The 14,918-nt window shown below is 46.2% G+C and overlaps 1 protein-coding gene across 2 annotated transcripts in view; it reads left to right on the top strand.

Annotated features, from left to right (window-relative positions):
• The window catches only part of Tmc5 (transmembrane channel like 5), an 82,136-nt gene extending 67,688 nt beyond the window's left edge, over positions 1-14,448 (top strand). For both annotated transcript variants that reach the window (XM_028867912.2, XM_028867911.2), the window contains 7 exons: positions 4,665-4,740; positions 4,931-5,064; positions 6,641-6,814; positions 9,280-9,358; positions 11,446-11,550; positions 12,834-12,876; positions 13,954-14,448. In XM_028867912.2, the coding sequence (XP_028723745.1) occupies positions 4,665-4,740; positions 4,931-5,064; positions 6,641-6,814; positions 9,280-9,358; positions 11,446-11,550; positions 12,834-12,876; positions 13,954-14,000 (658 nt within the window). In that variant the 3' untranslated portion in view covers positions 14,001-14,448. The remainder of the gene's footprint in view (positions 1-4,664; positions 4,741-4,930; positions 5,065-6,640; positions 6,815-9,279; positions 9,359-11,445; positions 11,551-12,833; positions 12,877-13,953) is intronic.
• Positions 14,449-14,918: the final 470 nt, after the last annotated feature.

Below are 14,918 nucleotides of genomic sequence, written 5' to 3'. Positions count from 1 at the left end.
CAAAAAACTCTACTGAAAAATAATAATGGTAGTAAATTACCCAATCTGGGTAAAAATAATATAGAGCCATTTCAGGAGTGTTTACTTTGGCCCAGCTTTCAAATCTTAGGCCTGGGCTCTCCTGCTGCCAACCATTTGAAGACATTCCAAAAGGAAATGTAAGTGGCAAGCAAGGAACGATGTATGAAAAAATGGCCAGGTGACAGATCTTGCCTTAAACAAAAGGTAGATGTCTGAGGACAATGCCTGAAGTTGTCCTCTGACCTCCACATATGTGCTCTGTGTCCACACACACCTGCATCCCCAACAAATGCACAAACACACAAGCTTGAGCCATATGTGTATGGGTGCATGCATGTGCATGTGTGCATGCACATACATACACTGGTTGTTCCAATTTATTTGTTTTTATTATTTTTTAAGACAATGTCTTACTTTGTAGCCCTGGCTGGTCTGGAACTGACCATGTAATCAGGTTGTCCTCAAACTCACAGAGATCCACCTGCCTCTGCCTCCCGGGTGCTGGGATTAAAGGTGTGTATCACCATACCTGGACTCAGAGCTTTTGAGCTGACTATTGATAAGCACAGTTGAAAACATGGTATCCTTTTCTTTCTCTATACAAATTACAGATAGGCTTTCTAGATTTTAGGATATCCTCCTCATCCCACCCCCTTTTTTTTCTTCCAATATTGAAATCACACCGGGGACCCTGTACTTGCTAGGCAAAGGCTCTACTTCTGAGCTATATCCCCAACTGTGAAAATTGTCTTTGATGATGAGTTTTTAAAGAAAACAATGTAATACCCAAAAAGGCGTGTGTTCTGGGGGTGGTGGCCAAGGTAAGGAAATGTGCTTCCCAAACCTCAGCCTTTGCACAGCACTGCCCACCTACCAGCCTGTTAGCACACCTACATATTATCGAAACCATTACCTATTTAGTTTTCTTTCTTTCTTTTTTTTAAAGATTTATTTTATTTATCATGTACACAGTGTTCTGTCTGCGTGTATCCCTGCAGGCCAGAAGAAAGCACCAGATCTCATTATAGATGGTTGTGAGCCACCATGTGGGTGCTGGGAATTGAACTCAGGACCTCTGGAAGAGCAATCAGTGTTCTTAACCTCTGAGGCATCTCTCCAGCCCTACTTAATTTTCTTTAAAATGTTTTGCTTCTTTTTATTCAAATACTTGTATTACTATTTGTATTAATTCTTTGAAAATGTCATACATTGTATTTTGATAATATTCACCTTCTTCCCCCATCTCCTTTCAGATACACCCCTATTGCACACCTACCCAACTTTGTGTCCTTATTTTTTAAGAAAAAAAATCAAGTCCTATTAGGGCCACCTATATATACTTGGGTGCATGGCCAGCCACTGGAGTATGTTAGACCTCCCAGGGACCACACCCTTAAAGAAAGTTGACTCTCCATCTCCTGGCAGCTGTCAATTTCTGTTAGCTCCCCAGCTAGGAGTGGGACTTTGTGCCCACCTCCCCTCTCCATGCTGGGGTTTTGTCTGGCTTGAGCTTGTGCATGTCTTGTGCATGCTGGAACAACTAGTGTGTCCCCAAACCACTGTTTCTTAGTCATCCTGGCTCTTACAGTCTTTCTACCCCTTGAATACCATGATCCCTGAGCCTTAGCAGGGAGGGGAGTGATACAGATGCCCCATTGAGGGTTAAGCACTCTGTGGTCTTCTCTGCATCCTGACCAATTGTAGGTCTCTGTTAATCACCATCAACTGCAAAAAGATGAGATGCACAGGTTATGGCTGTAACAGGAAGTCATTAGGAGTCAGCTCAATACTATGCCCATTTAGCAGAGTAGTGCTAGTAGGACCTATGTGACCTGTCTAGTCACAGGTTCTTAGCCAGGGATGGGCTTCATCTCATAGGCAGGCAGGCCTTAAGTTTAAGCAGTAAGTGGTTGGGTACGCCTATAACGCCAGTGCCGCTGTTGCACCAAAGGGCACATCTTGACAGGCCAGTCCCTGTTGTAGCTTCCAGGGTCCACACTTGGGTGAGACTGGTGATTACTTTTCTCCTCCGGTAGCGTACATAGTACCTTCTAGCACTATGAAAGCTACCTAGTAAGGATAAAGCTTCCAGATGAGCACCAGCTTGGTTTCTCCATGTTCTATGACGTCTTCAGCCAGAGGACCTTACCCTCAAGCCCTGGAATGTAACCAAGAGCAATGATGATAGCCTTTAATGTTGGGGGTCCTATAGGACCTCCCTGGACAAAAACTCCCACAGAAGTAGCCCATTCCTGGCAGTGGGCTTTTTATTTGTTGTCTTATGGTGTCTAGTAAAGGCATTGTTACCCCGTTAGAGGGTAACTCCCTTTCACCTATTTTAATAATGTGTGTGCTTAGAGCTTCTGCAGTAGAGGGCGTTCGTATGACCCTTTCAGGAAGTCTTTATGTTGATTCCTACTCTCCTTACTCCTTCCTCTACCCTGTCCTCCCACCTCCCACTCACCTCATTTAACCTGTCTTGTTCTATTAGTTCCTTCCCCCTTGTATCACTGCTTTCGATTTCCCTTTCCTTGAAAGCCCCCCTCCCCACGGTGTTAGCTTTGAATCTTTAGACACATGCTTCATTTAGAATCCCCACACAAGTCAGGAAATTACTCAAATATATTTTAAAAGCATCTTTACTATCCTAAGTAGAAAACCAGTGCCTACTGATATAAATCATAACTTATTGGAAAAATGGAAGCAATCCTGTCCCAGGCAGTCCTTAGACTCTGGCTCTATGTTCCTGTCTTCTGAGACTGTCAGTTTAAAGCCTTCTCCTTGAAGCAGGGGTGGGGTTCAGTGGGTAAGAATGCTTTTGCTGTGCATGCATGAGGACCTGAGTTCAGATCTCGGCACCCACATAAAAGCCACTGTGCTGGGGGGCCCTGCTGGTTGGAGGTTGCAGTCTACCATGGCCTGGGGCAGCTCTCTCTGAGCTTGGCAACATGGATGACTACCCCCATCCCCCAGTGGAAGGCACCCTGTTCTCTACCTGACCTTATTTGGAGACTGTCTCTAGGTCCAGATGCCTGACTTATCTCTAGTGTGACCCTGAATTCAGTTCCCTGCAGAAAATTTCCCCTTGCTGCCCATATGGTAGTTAGACATTGTGTGAGGAACATTACGATAGGACTGTGCTTCCACAGATGATAACTAAGACTTGTACTAGGAGCCTTATAATAGGAGCATGCTGTTAATGCAAATTAGGTGGTTCCCTAGCTACTGTCCCCAATCCTATCCAGTCCCTGTACTCTGGAATAAAGTTGAGCTGATTATGGCTGGGTGGTGGTGGCACACGCCTTTAATCCCAGCACTCAGGAGGCAGAGGCAGGCAGATCTCTGTGAGTTTGCAGCCAGCCTGGGCTACCAAGTGAGTTCCAGGAAAGGCACAAAGCTACACAGAGAAACCCTGTCTCAAAAAACAAACAACAACAACAACAAAAAAAAGTTGATTAACTGAAGTTATTTCCTGGAGGGCTATCTCCACCATTCTCACAGGCTGGACAAGGACCTGCTTACTGCTTCTGTCCCCTTTGTCCCTGTAGCCCAGTGGCCAATGAACCATGAGGGAGGAGGGGGCCCACACCACTGTGGCCACATGTGTACCTATAATCCTATGTGTGGGAGAGACAGGAGGATTACTAGGGATATTGCTGACCGCCAGTCTAGCCCCATGTTTGGTGAGAGACACTCCCCCCCCCCCCCCCCCCCCCCCCCCCCCCCCCCCCCCCGCCAACTCAAAAGAGTAAGGTGAAGAGAAATAGAGCAGGACACCCAAAGTCCTTCTTTGACTCTGCACACATATGTGTACATTCATTGCACACTCACACACTGTACATGCAGAGGTTAAAAAAATTTAATTTCGAGTATGAGGGTTGGCAGGTGTTGGGCATTAAAGCCATTCTGGCCCCAAGCTTCCTTAGGAATACTCTGAGAGTTGGAAAGCGAGATTTTCTAACCTGTAACTTAGTGTGCTTTATTGTTTCGTCTCTGCAGGCCTCCTCAAGTACCATGGGAAGGATGGGCGCTAAGTGAGCCTCACATTTGGAACATGCTAGATTAGGGGTTCCGATGGTTAAGTGGCTCTGTGGAAGCATAGGGTGGTGTTTTCTCTATCTCTTTGCAAAGTCTTCCCAGATCTGGGGAGGAAGCAGCCATGGTGGGAATTCTCTGGTCTGAGGTCAAGAAACTCCCGCTGCATGAGATGACACTACACATTTAAAGGCACACATTACCATTATGAAGTACCACCGTCACAGTGTTGACAAGCTGGTTCCTTCCAAAGCCCACAAGGTCAGGGTCTGTCCCCGGCTTCCCTTCCTGGTTTACAGCTGGCCTTGTCTTCCCTGTGTCTTCACACAGTTTTCCTTCTGTTTGTGTCCTCCTCACTTCTTTTAAGGGCATCGCTCACACTGAATTAGAGCCTAATGTAGTGACTGTGAGCCTACCCCATTCTAACTTAATTACCGTTTTAGAACTCTACCTCTAAATCCAGTCATGTTTTGAGGTACCGTGTGTGTGTGTGTGTGTGTGTGTGTGTGTGTGTGTGTGTGTGTGTGTGTGTGTACAATTCTCTCCCTCACCTCTCCCCCTGTATGCCTTGATTTCCCCCGTCTCTGACACTCCTGTTTTCCTCACAGGCTTGGAATTTTCTTCTGCCCTCTGCTGCCTTTTATCCAAATGATCACTCTCTTCATTATGTTCTATGTCAAAAATGTGAGTTGGACCCAAGTTGCAACCGATTACTTTTCTTTGTTAACTTATGACCTGGTGGGGCTCCAAGCTGGGAAAGGGTTGTGGGGAGGGGTCAGGAAGCTGTAAGTCAGTGGCTGGAGAGTGGGCACTTGGTGGGATCCTGAGGGCTGCTCCTTGGGCACAGGTGGAAAGGTTCCATCTCTCTCCTCAGATCAGCCTGATGATGAACTTCCAACCTCCAAGCAAGGCCTGGCGGGCCTCCCAGATGATAACGTTCTTCATCTTCTTGCTCTTCTTCCCATCCTTCACAGGCGTGTTGTGCACCCTGGCCATCACCATCTGGAGGTAGGGACGGTGACTTTGGCTGAGGTTGTAGTGGTGGGGTGGATAGATGTCTGCTTATAAATGTGGGTTTTATTCTCCAGATATGGAGACAGTTGCCCTTGAAATCATAGTTTGTTACTCACAGTTCCCCCAAAAAAGGAAGGCTCCCCATGCCATACAGGGCCACATGAGGAAAATGTAAAGGTTGTCAGGATGAAGGGAGAGTGAAGGACAAAAGCTTTTATTGCAACGGGGCTAGGGCTGGCCACTTTGAGTCTTTTCAGAAGGTTCTGCAGTCCTGGGAGCTGTTGTAGGTCATTGAGATCATGACCTTGGAGTAACTGGGGCCTGGGACCATGCTCCAACTGTGAGCCTGTTAAAAGAGATGCCTGTGCTGCAGGTTCCCTGTCAGGTGGTTGTCGGCATGTGAAGTCACGCTTCCTAGGCTAGTCCTAGGAAGGGAAGTCTCCCCAGGGTCCACAAGACTCTCAGATGGCAAACAGAATAAAAACTGTGTGAGATACAGAGCCCAGTCTATGTTCCTAGGGTAGCCAGCAAATACAAGGACCGAAAGAGGGGATGAATCCTACCCTGGATTTATTCTATGCATCCTACACCATTGTTGGGAGCCATTTCCTAATTTCTGCCAAGTGTTTAAGCTTCTCAGACAGGGAGAGGCCACTTCTTCTCTGTTGAGAGGAAACTTGACTGAAGTGAACCAGTCCTTGTCTGGCCTGGCTCTTCCTCCTTTGGCTCTACCTCTCTGCAGCCCTGAAACTTTTCTTCCATGTCTAGGCTCCAGCAGGTCCCTTTCTATGTGGCCAGGCTCCTCTCTGTGAAGGGGTCTCCCCATCCCCTTCGAGTCTTAACTCCAAGGTCAGTTCTAGGCCTGAGCATCCTAGTCACCCCGGCTGCTGCTGGCTCCTTACCCCTTTCCTTTCTCAGGCCCACATTCAATCCAGCATTCCATGGCTCACAGTTTATGTGTATGAGCTTTCTTTTTTTCATGTATGTATGGGCATCATGTGTTTGCCTGGTACCTGCAGAGAACAGAAGAGAACGTTGTAGATGGTTGTGAGCCACTGTGTGGGTGCTGGGAACTGAACCCGGCTCCTCTTACAAGAGTAGGGAGTGTTCTGAACCTCTGAGACGTTCCTCCTGCCCCAATCTCTGCTTCTTTTGCCATCTTTATCCCTGCCCTCTCTCTTCCTAATCTTCCAGTGTCTACTCATTTCTAATAGCTGACAGCACATGCTCACAATGTCACACCTGGCCTCCACAGCTAACAAGCCTCCCACTTGGTGTGTCTTAAGTCACATTCTCAAGAAAAACTTTCTAACCGCTCCTAAGATACTGCTAGATTGTTGCCTAGATTCTGGATTGGCCCCTGTGGCAGGTGATAACACTCTAAGAGCTGGTCCTCAGACCACAGGTGACACAGACAAGACTGGGTGAGAGCTCTTCCCTTGGAAGCAGAGTATGGGAAGAGCAGGCAAGATTCTCTGTCTGGAGCCTGAATCCAGAAGGGATCCCTTGATTCTGGAAAGCCTACATCTGAGTCTCAGGCAGCAGATGGCCTTCTGTTTCTTGTTTTCAGGTTGAAACCTTCAGCTGACTGTGGCCCCTTCCGAGGCCTGCCTTCCTTCATTCAGTCCATCTACAGCTGGATCGACACCCTGAGCAGAAGGTCTGGCTACCTGTGGGTCGTCTGGATCTACCAGAACCTCATTGGAAGTGTGCACTTCTTCTTCATCCTCACCCTCATCGTGCTGTGAGTGGGCTTCCCCGAGAAACTAAAGGGAGGAGAAGCCAAGAGCTCTCGGGGACCCTTTCATTGACAGGAGACTGTCCCGGGGGCGTTCATTTGGGAAACAAAGCAAGGGGTGCAGAGCAGTGAGTATAGGATGCTCTCAACTCCACCTGTAAAGAGAGAGTTTCCTGTAAAATGTTGTTTAACGTTCTCATAGCTAAGCTTTTTTCTTTTGATTGCTCTACAAAGAAAGTATTCTTATTTTCTTCCTTTTTGCTGGGGATATAGCTCAGTGGCAGAGTACTAGCCTAGCATGTGCACGACCCTGGGTTTAATCCTCAGTAATGGAGAAATAAGGAAACAAGAATATTAAAATACAGAGAATATTAAAATAAAATAAGAATATTTAAATATTAAAATAAAATAAGGAGAATATTAAAATAAAACATATTAAAATAAACATTTTTTAAAGAGTGAAAATATGTGAGAATTTTTAGAAAAATTCCTCTGCAGACTACAAAATATAAAACTGGCCCAGGTGTCACTGACATTTTAGAGTATTGCATTTTAATTTTTAAAAATATCCATTTCTGACTTCTTATGACGATTCATCAACACTGGGTTCGGTTTCCTGCATGGAAGAATTGGCTGGTCAACGTGCAGGGCTCTGTGTTTCACACCTTAGCTCCCACAGTATTAGACAGGGCTGCTCCTTGTCGGGAGACACGGGACGGGACTCAAGGACTCAGACTATTGGAGCCAGCCATGGCGTACAGAGCAGTGTCTGTGCTTTGTAGAGGAGAGCGACCAGTCAGAGACAGGACAGTTCCAAAACAGCTTCTACACTGCACAGTCTGATAGTGGAGGAAGAGGCTAGACGCCAGGTCTCCTGGCTTGCCTGGATGTCCCCTTCCCCCACTCACCAGCAGCAACTGTTACCAGCACTTTAGAATGGTAAGCTGGTCTCCACCAGGCTTCTTGCTCACTGGCTCTGCTGCTGGCTCTGCTTGTACTTCTGACACCAAATATGTGTGTGAAAAGGAAGCTTCCCTTAAACTAAGCACTCCTTCAACACCACTGGCACCAAGTTGGTAACCTACCCTTTCAATCAGTTCTGATCCTGGACCTGCATGGCATCACCCTCACAAGTTAGGGGCAGGGTCCTGCAAAGCCCAGTTTAGAAGCTGGATAGGGCACATCTGTAACCTCAACAGGTTAGGGGGGCAGGGACACGTGGATGATCCCTGGAGCTCAGTGGCCAGCCAGCCTACCAGCTCATGAGTACCCGGTTCAATGAGAGTCTGAAAAACAAAATGAGATGGAGTAATACAGCAGGATGCTAGACTTTTAACTCTGGCTTCCTTGCGTGCATTCACAGGAACACACACGCATGCACACACACAAACACACACACAACGCAGTTTCTCAGGTTCTACTAAACCTAACCAGGTATTTGAAAAAAAAAAAAAATTGGAGAAATGTGCATTGCTTCAAGTTTGAACAGCACTTGTGTAAATCACAGAATCTTGCTACATATTCAAATTGTGTTTTTAAAACGTGGATGCCTGGCCCTTGCCCAGAGAATGTATGCTTGCTTGAGCTAAGGACCAGCCATGATGTGGGGCTTGTTTCTACTCCCCAGGTGACTCCCTGTGCAGCCAGGTTGGGAAAATACTGTTCTAATACAGCGGTTCTCAACTTTCCTAATGACGGGACTCTTTAATACAGTTCCTCATGTTGTGACCCCCCCAACCATAAAATTATTTTCATTGCTGCTTCATAACTGTAATTTTGCTACTGCTACAAATCATAATGTAAATGTCTATGTTTTCCAATGATTTTTAGTTGACCCCTGTGGAAGGGGGTGGGGGTCATGACCCACAGGTTGAGAACCACTACTCTAAGGCACTTGGCCTGCTACCCTGTTTTGACTTTTCAGGGGCACACTTGGGTCAAAACCCATTTGCCAGCAAATATTCCAGTCCCTCTGTACCCTACTGAACATGGAGCTCAAAGCACTGTCACAATGTCTTATTGATGTAACTAACCGTCTTATTAAATAAGAAACACAGAAACAATGTAAAAGAGAAAGCCGAGAGGTCAGAGCTCAGAGCTAAAATCTCACCCTTCCGCCTGTGGTGTCCTAGCTTCCTGAAAAGAGGGCTACTTCCTGTCTGTTCGGTTTTTTTATAGTATGTTGTTCTGCCTTCTCATTGGTTGTAAACCCAAACACATGACTGCCTCGTCACTGTCTGAATGTACAGCCCCCTAGGTCTTAAAGGCATATGTCTCCAATGCTGGCTGTATCCCTGAACACACAGAGATCTATGGTATTAAAGGCGTGTGCCACCACCGCCACACTCTCGCTATGGCTCTAATAGGTCTGACCCCCGGACAACTTTATTTATTAACATACAATCAAAATCACATTTCAGTACAATTAGATTACCACCACAATGTCTGTCTGCCACTTTCTTCTCTTTCAGAATCATCACCTATCTCTACTGGCAGATCACAGAGGGGAGGAAGATCATGATCCGGCTGCTCCATGAACAGATCATTAACGTAAGGCTCTCCTGTACCCTCCCCTGTAATGACCCCTGCCCCCACTCTTCTCAACAGAGTTTAATAAAAATTTCCAAACATACTCCAAAATAGAGAGAATAAATAGTACAACGACTTTCCAGTTCCCATTGCCCAACGTGTGTGTGCGTGTACTTGTGTGTGCAGACACACATGTAAGTGTATGCACATCTGTGTTGAAGGCCAGAGGACAACCTTGGGTGTCATTCCTCAGACTCTGCCCGTATTTTTAAAAAGATAAGACAAGGTCTCTCATTGCCTGGAACTTGCCAAGAAGGTCTGGCAGTCTGGCCCATGAGCCCCAGAGACTGGCCTGTCTTCATTTCCTCCCCACTGGAATTACAAGCACGTGCCACAGGCATGTCTTTTTATATAGGTTCTAGACATGAAACCTGCTTGTGAGCACTTCACTGACAGACGTCACTTCAGCCACCATGGACATTCATATACTCTCATCTCATCCCTACAAATCTTTGTATTATCTTAAATACTCTTGAGGCTTATGAGTTAACAACTACCTCTCTCATCACTGTGACGCAATGCTTGACAGGAAGCGACTGAATGCAGGACGTCTTTATTTTAGCTCACCTGTCAGTCCATCACAGTAAGGAAGGCAGGGCAGAGTTCATTGGCAGGCGCATGAGGCAGAGACCAGTCACATGTTGGCAGATCAGGGGGGCAGAGAAGTTGGGCTAGAACCAGAAGCAGGTACCACCTCCAAGGCCCACCCCTGGAAGCCTACTTCTGCTGGTTAGACCACAGTCCTGCCGGTTCCATGACCACCTGAGAGAGTACCGTTCCTGGGCGCAGTTCTTTGGGGAAGTCCAGTTGGTGAGTGTAGAAGTGATGAGGGAAATAGAGGGTGAACTTGAAGCAGAAGCCACAGAAATATTAGTGTGAGCAGTAGTTACACAGTGGTGGTGGTTGGGGTAATTACTACAAGCAGCATGTTAAAGTCAGGGGCTCACTTTCCAAGGATGGTTTTCTCATCTGTGGATGATGCCCTCGGAGTGACAGCTAATGTTTTCCTTTGCCATTCATTGTTGAACCAATAAAGTCAGTAAACTTTGAAAAAAAAATGTCAGGGGTTCACAGTTTAAGGGGTTTAAGGAGAAACAGGCATGAAGTTGGGACAACCATGCCTGTGTGACGCTGGGGTGACAGTACCTGTATGGAGGAGACAGGGATGCTCACCTGGCTCCCCACACAGGTAGAGTAGTTCATGCCTTCCTGCTGTAGGGTTCATGAGGAAGTGATCCGGCCTCCTGGGAGAAGGGATGTTCCCTCTGTTTTCCTTTGAACTGCTGAATCACAGATCTCAGCCAACACAGATAACCTCAAACCTTTTTAATTATTATTAAATTTTGTGTGTGTGTGTGTGTGTGTGTGTGTGTGCGTGCGTGCGTGCGTGCATGCGTGCGTGTGTGTGTGTGTGTGTGTGTGTGTGTGTGTGTGTGTGTGGTGAATGTAGGCATGTGTGTCCTTTATCATGTGTAGGACAATAGAGGGCAACTTGCAGGACTCAATTCTCTCTCCTCCTGCCATGGGTTCCAAGAATGAAACTCGGGTCGTCTTCCGGCCTTTGTAGCAAACACTTTTATTTGCTGAGCCGTCTCTCCTGCCCACATATAACTCTGATGGCTGAAGCATTGTTGACGTCCTTAGGAGTGGAGCTCTAAGCTTTGGCGTCTCAGTAGGAGGACTGGGAAGACCCAGGCAAGACTAGTTCATAGAACAAGGGACAGGGAGCTTGCAGGTAGGGCTTCTGGAGGTCCTGCGTTCTAAGCCTTCAGACAGTAGCATGGAAGTTGTGTCTACAATCAAGCTAACAAAGGCACTACTCCAGCCTACTGGGGACGGAGGACGGGGGTCACTTAGAGGAACCTATGGCAATGCAGGAGAATTCTGGGGCTCATTGTCTTTGCTCTGAAATGTTTCTTCTCTTTCATCAGAAGAAAACATAGCGGACATCTCCTCTGGACTAGTGCCCCCCCTTTTTATGCATGCCTTCTGCACCCTGCACTAGTATGCAGCTTCCCTGCCTTACTTTTATTTTTCCTTCTTGGCAGGAGGGCAAAGATAAGATGTTCCTGATAGAAAAGTTGACCAAGCTACAGGATATGGAGAAGAGAGCCAACCCCAATGCACTTATCCTGGAAAGGAGAGAGGTGGAGGTGAGGCCACAGCTACCTTGGGGCCAGAGAACAAACTCTCATGTTCTTATGACAAGTGTATTGGAAAGCAGACACTTTCTAGGGTTTTTTGTTTATTTGTTTGTTTGTTTATTGGTTTCTGTACAACAGGGTCTTGCTGTATAGCCCAGGCTGGCTCCTGTTCTAGCCTCTTGAATTCTGGGATTACAGGTGTACTTAACTCCTCCTGGCTATGAGCCTTCACTTTTCTGTCTAAGCATTGCTGTACTTTTAATTAAAAGGAAAAAAATCATTGTTCACTTAACACCTGCATGCCTGGCTGTGGTCCAGATGTTGTGTTGCTGTGAACTAAAGAACATTCTGCCCTCATGGAGTTCACACTTGTTTTAAATCACCCAGTAATACACAAGTGTATCCCACTGAATAGTTAACACTATTTTTCCAGATCTTTCCCTAAGAAATCAACAGTCACACCTGCATCTCCCCAGACTTTGATGAACGGATTATGAAAGTAGGGCTTTCATAATTTTATAACCATAGCATAATATCCAAATAATATCATAGCTTTCTTCTTACTGAACATTGTATCCTGACCATGGTTCCTTTCTGGATATGTTTGGACATTTGAGTTTGGGGGCTTTTTAAATACTAAAGATGGTATTGAATGAAACATTGTATTAAAAACTGTAGTCAGTGATCAATACATTAATAGTCATTATTTTGTGGTGCTGTGGAAGGAAACCAGAGCCTTGTGCATGCCAGGCAAGTGGTCTACTTCTGAACCACACTGCTAGTCCTATTTATTATAAGTATTTTATGTAATTCTGCTCCAAGGACATGTACATCTGCCCTCATAACATGTTGTTAATAGGTATTCTTTAATGAAGTTCATAGAAAGTTGTGGGTTTTTTTTTGCCAATTTCATTGGTCTCCTGAAACACACCAGTAAAAGATAAACTCTCCTTAACTCAGAACATTGACAACATAATTTGCTATCTGTGTAAAGTAATGCTGTCAGTGTTGCCCATCTCAAATCCCCAGAAGCCAGGTACCTCTGTCACCCCAGGCACTAGCATATTACCTGGCATGTCAGAAATGCTCACTAAATATCCATGGAATGAATGCAATATCTGTTGCTAAAAAGCTAGACATGCTGGGTATTTCTGTGGCTGACTCTTGGTCTCAACCATTACCCCTTCATTTTAAAACAGTGGTGGGCTCACAGATTGTACCAACTGTGAAACACACCCAGCGTTTGCATCCCTCCCTCCGGTGACACGGCTGTATGTTTTCTTCATTTTCAGCAACAAAGCCCTTTGCATGTGGAGGAACTCAATGCTGCTCCTGGTGCGTACCAGAACTGCCAGAGACAGAGGCGTGCGGTGACGTAGCCCAAGGTGGAGGGCGTTCAGTCGCTCTTCAGCTGCAAGCCTGACCTCAGATGAACTTGCTTTTGGTCTGGTCTACTGCAGAAGCTCACGGTGTCACTAGAACCTGGTTTCTGTCTGTTCAGGTCACATGTTAGCTCTTTACACAAACAACCACCTTGTAATGATGGCCAAACAGCATTCGCCAACACCGCACATCTCTTCAGGTTCCATCTAGTGAGAAAGAGTCAGGGAATCTAGAATTTTCACATCAGCTTCACTCAGTCTGATGTGTTCCTTCACAAACTCATTTCTGTGACCATGAAAATATGACAGTACCTATCATACTGAACCAAGCCACGTGCTTCAGCTACGGTACTGATGGTATAACCGTACAGATCACAGGAACTGAGAGCAGGTAGTTCTGCCTCCCAGGTCAGCGGCTGAAGCCAGGAGAATGGGTGCTGGGGAGGGAACAAAGAAGCCTACTCACTTCTTTAGACTAGTTATTTGATATTTGTGTGTGTGCATGCGTGCGTGCGTGTGTGTGTGCGTGTGTGTGTGTGTGTGTGTGTGTGTGTGTGTGTGTGTGTGTGTGAGTGCCTGTGTGTGTACAAGGAGGCCAGAAGAGGGTGCTGAGTATCCTCCATCACTCTGCCTATTTCTCTGAGGCAGGAGCTCTCCCTGAACCTGGTTCTAGTGTCTTCTTGGCTAGTCTGGAAGCCGGCAAACTTCAGTGATCCTCCTGCCTCTGTCCCCATTCTATCAGGGTTTACAAACATGTGTGGGATACCTGGCTTGGTACATAGGTTCTGGGATTCCACAACAAGCACTCTGACCACTGAGCCACCTCTCCAATCCTACACTTGTTTTTTAAATAGAATTTACTGACAACAGCCAATAATGGGAGGTCAAGGGGAGAGTTTAGAAACTGAAAAAGGAGGCAGGAAGAAAGGCTTGAGAAATGCTGGGCTCTTTCTGGCCACATCGATCTTCCCCTTGAGGAGATGGGACTGTGTGTGTCTGCATTGACTTCTCTTTCCTATGTCAAACCCAGACCTGCGGTTGAGACGATCAGCGCAAGATGAGAATCTGGAAGTCTGATGACCGTTGAGTGCTGTGGCAGCCGATGCCGGTCAAAAGGGGGAAAGAAGATAAAAAATGAGACAACCTCCATGACAGCTGGGCCTCGGGAGCTTCCCAGGGGTGGAATCCAAGCCCGAGGCCAAGAGGAACCTCACCCACCATGCAAATGGCTCTGTGAAAGAGGGCACACTTTACTTCTCTTCCAACCCAGATTGCTGATTTTTTCCAAAACAAAGTACTTGGAATTTTCCAATTAAAACTGTTAAAACATTGGAATTATCCCACAAATAGCTGGGAAGAGGGAACCTGGAAATGTTGCATTTTATCTTTAATTTTAAACTATTTAATTTTAAAATATATGTCTGCATGATGGATCCTTTAAGAATCTCTCTTCCCAGACCTGGCAATGGTTTAGAAACTGGTGCTAAGAAAAGTTGTCCATAATGAATAAAAATGTGATCCTTAATCCGGGATGCAAAAACCTCTGAACCGTGTGACTTGCATTTGCTCTGGCTTTGAACTGGAAACAGCCCCATGTTATCCAAAGCTGAAATGTAATGAAAGGTCTTGTGGCTGAACTTCATGTCTTTACTGAGTATTAGAGTCTTGGGGTCGGACCAGAAATAGGGGAGGTGGAAGAAAAGAACGAGACTCTGTCCCTGTGCATGGTCATTGTCGTGGTTTGAATCTGAAGTGTCCTCTGCAGGCTTGTGTTTTGAATGCTTGTTCCCTGGCTGGTGAGACTATTTGAGGAGGCTGTGGGACTTTTAGGAGGTAGACCCTTGATGGAGAAAGCAGGCTATTAGAGGCAGACCGGCCTTTCAAGGATATTCCTGGCCCCTACTTCCTCCTTTACTCTTCTTCTTGGTCAGCCATGATGTGAACATTTGCCACACCCTCCTGCTGCCACAGACCACAAACTGCAATGTCTTACCA

Source organism: Peromyscus leucopus, chromosome 1 (assembly GCF_004664715.2).
Source record: "Peromyscus leucopus breed LL Stock chromosome 1, UCI_PerLeu_2.1, whole genome shotgun sequence".
NCBI classification, from domain to species: Eukaryota; Metazoa; Chordata; class Mammalia; order Rodentia; family Cricetidae; genus Peromyscus; species Peromyscus leucopus.
Note: the sequence above shows the minus strand (reverse complement) of the source record. Positions and strands in the feature narration are given on the sequence as shown.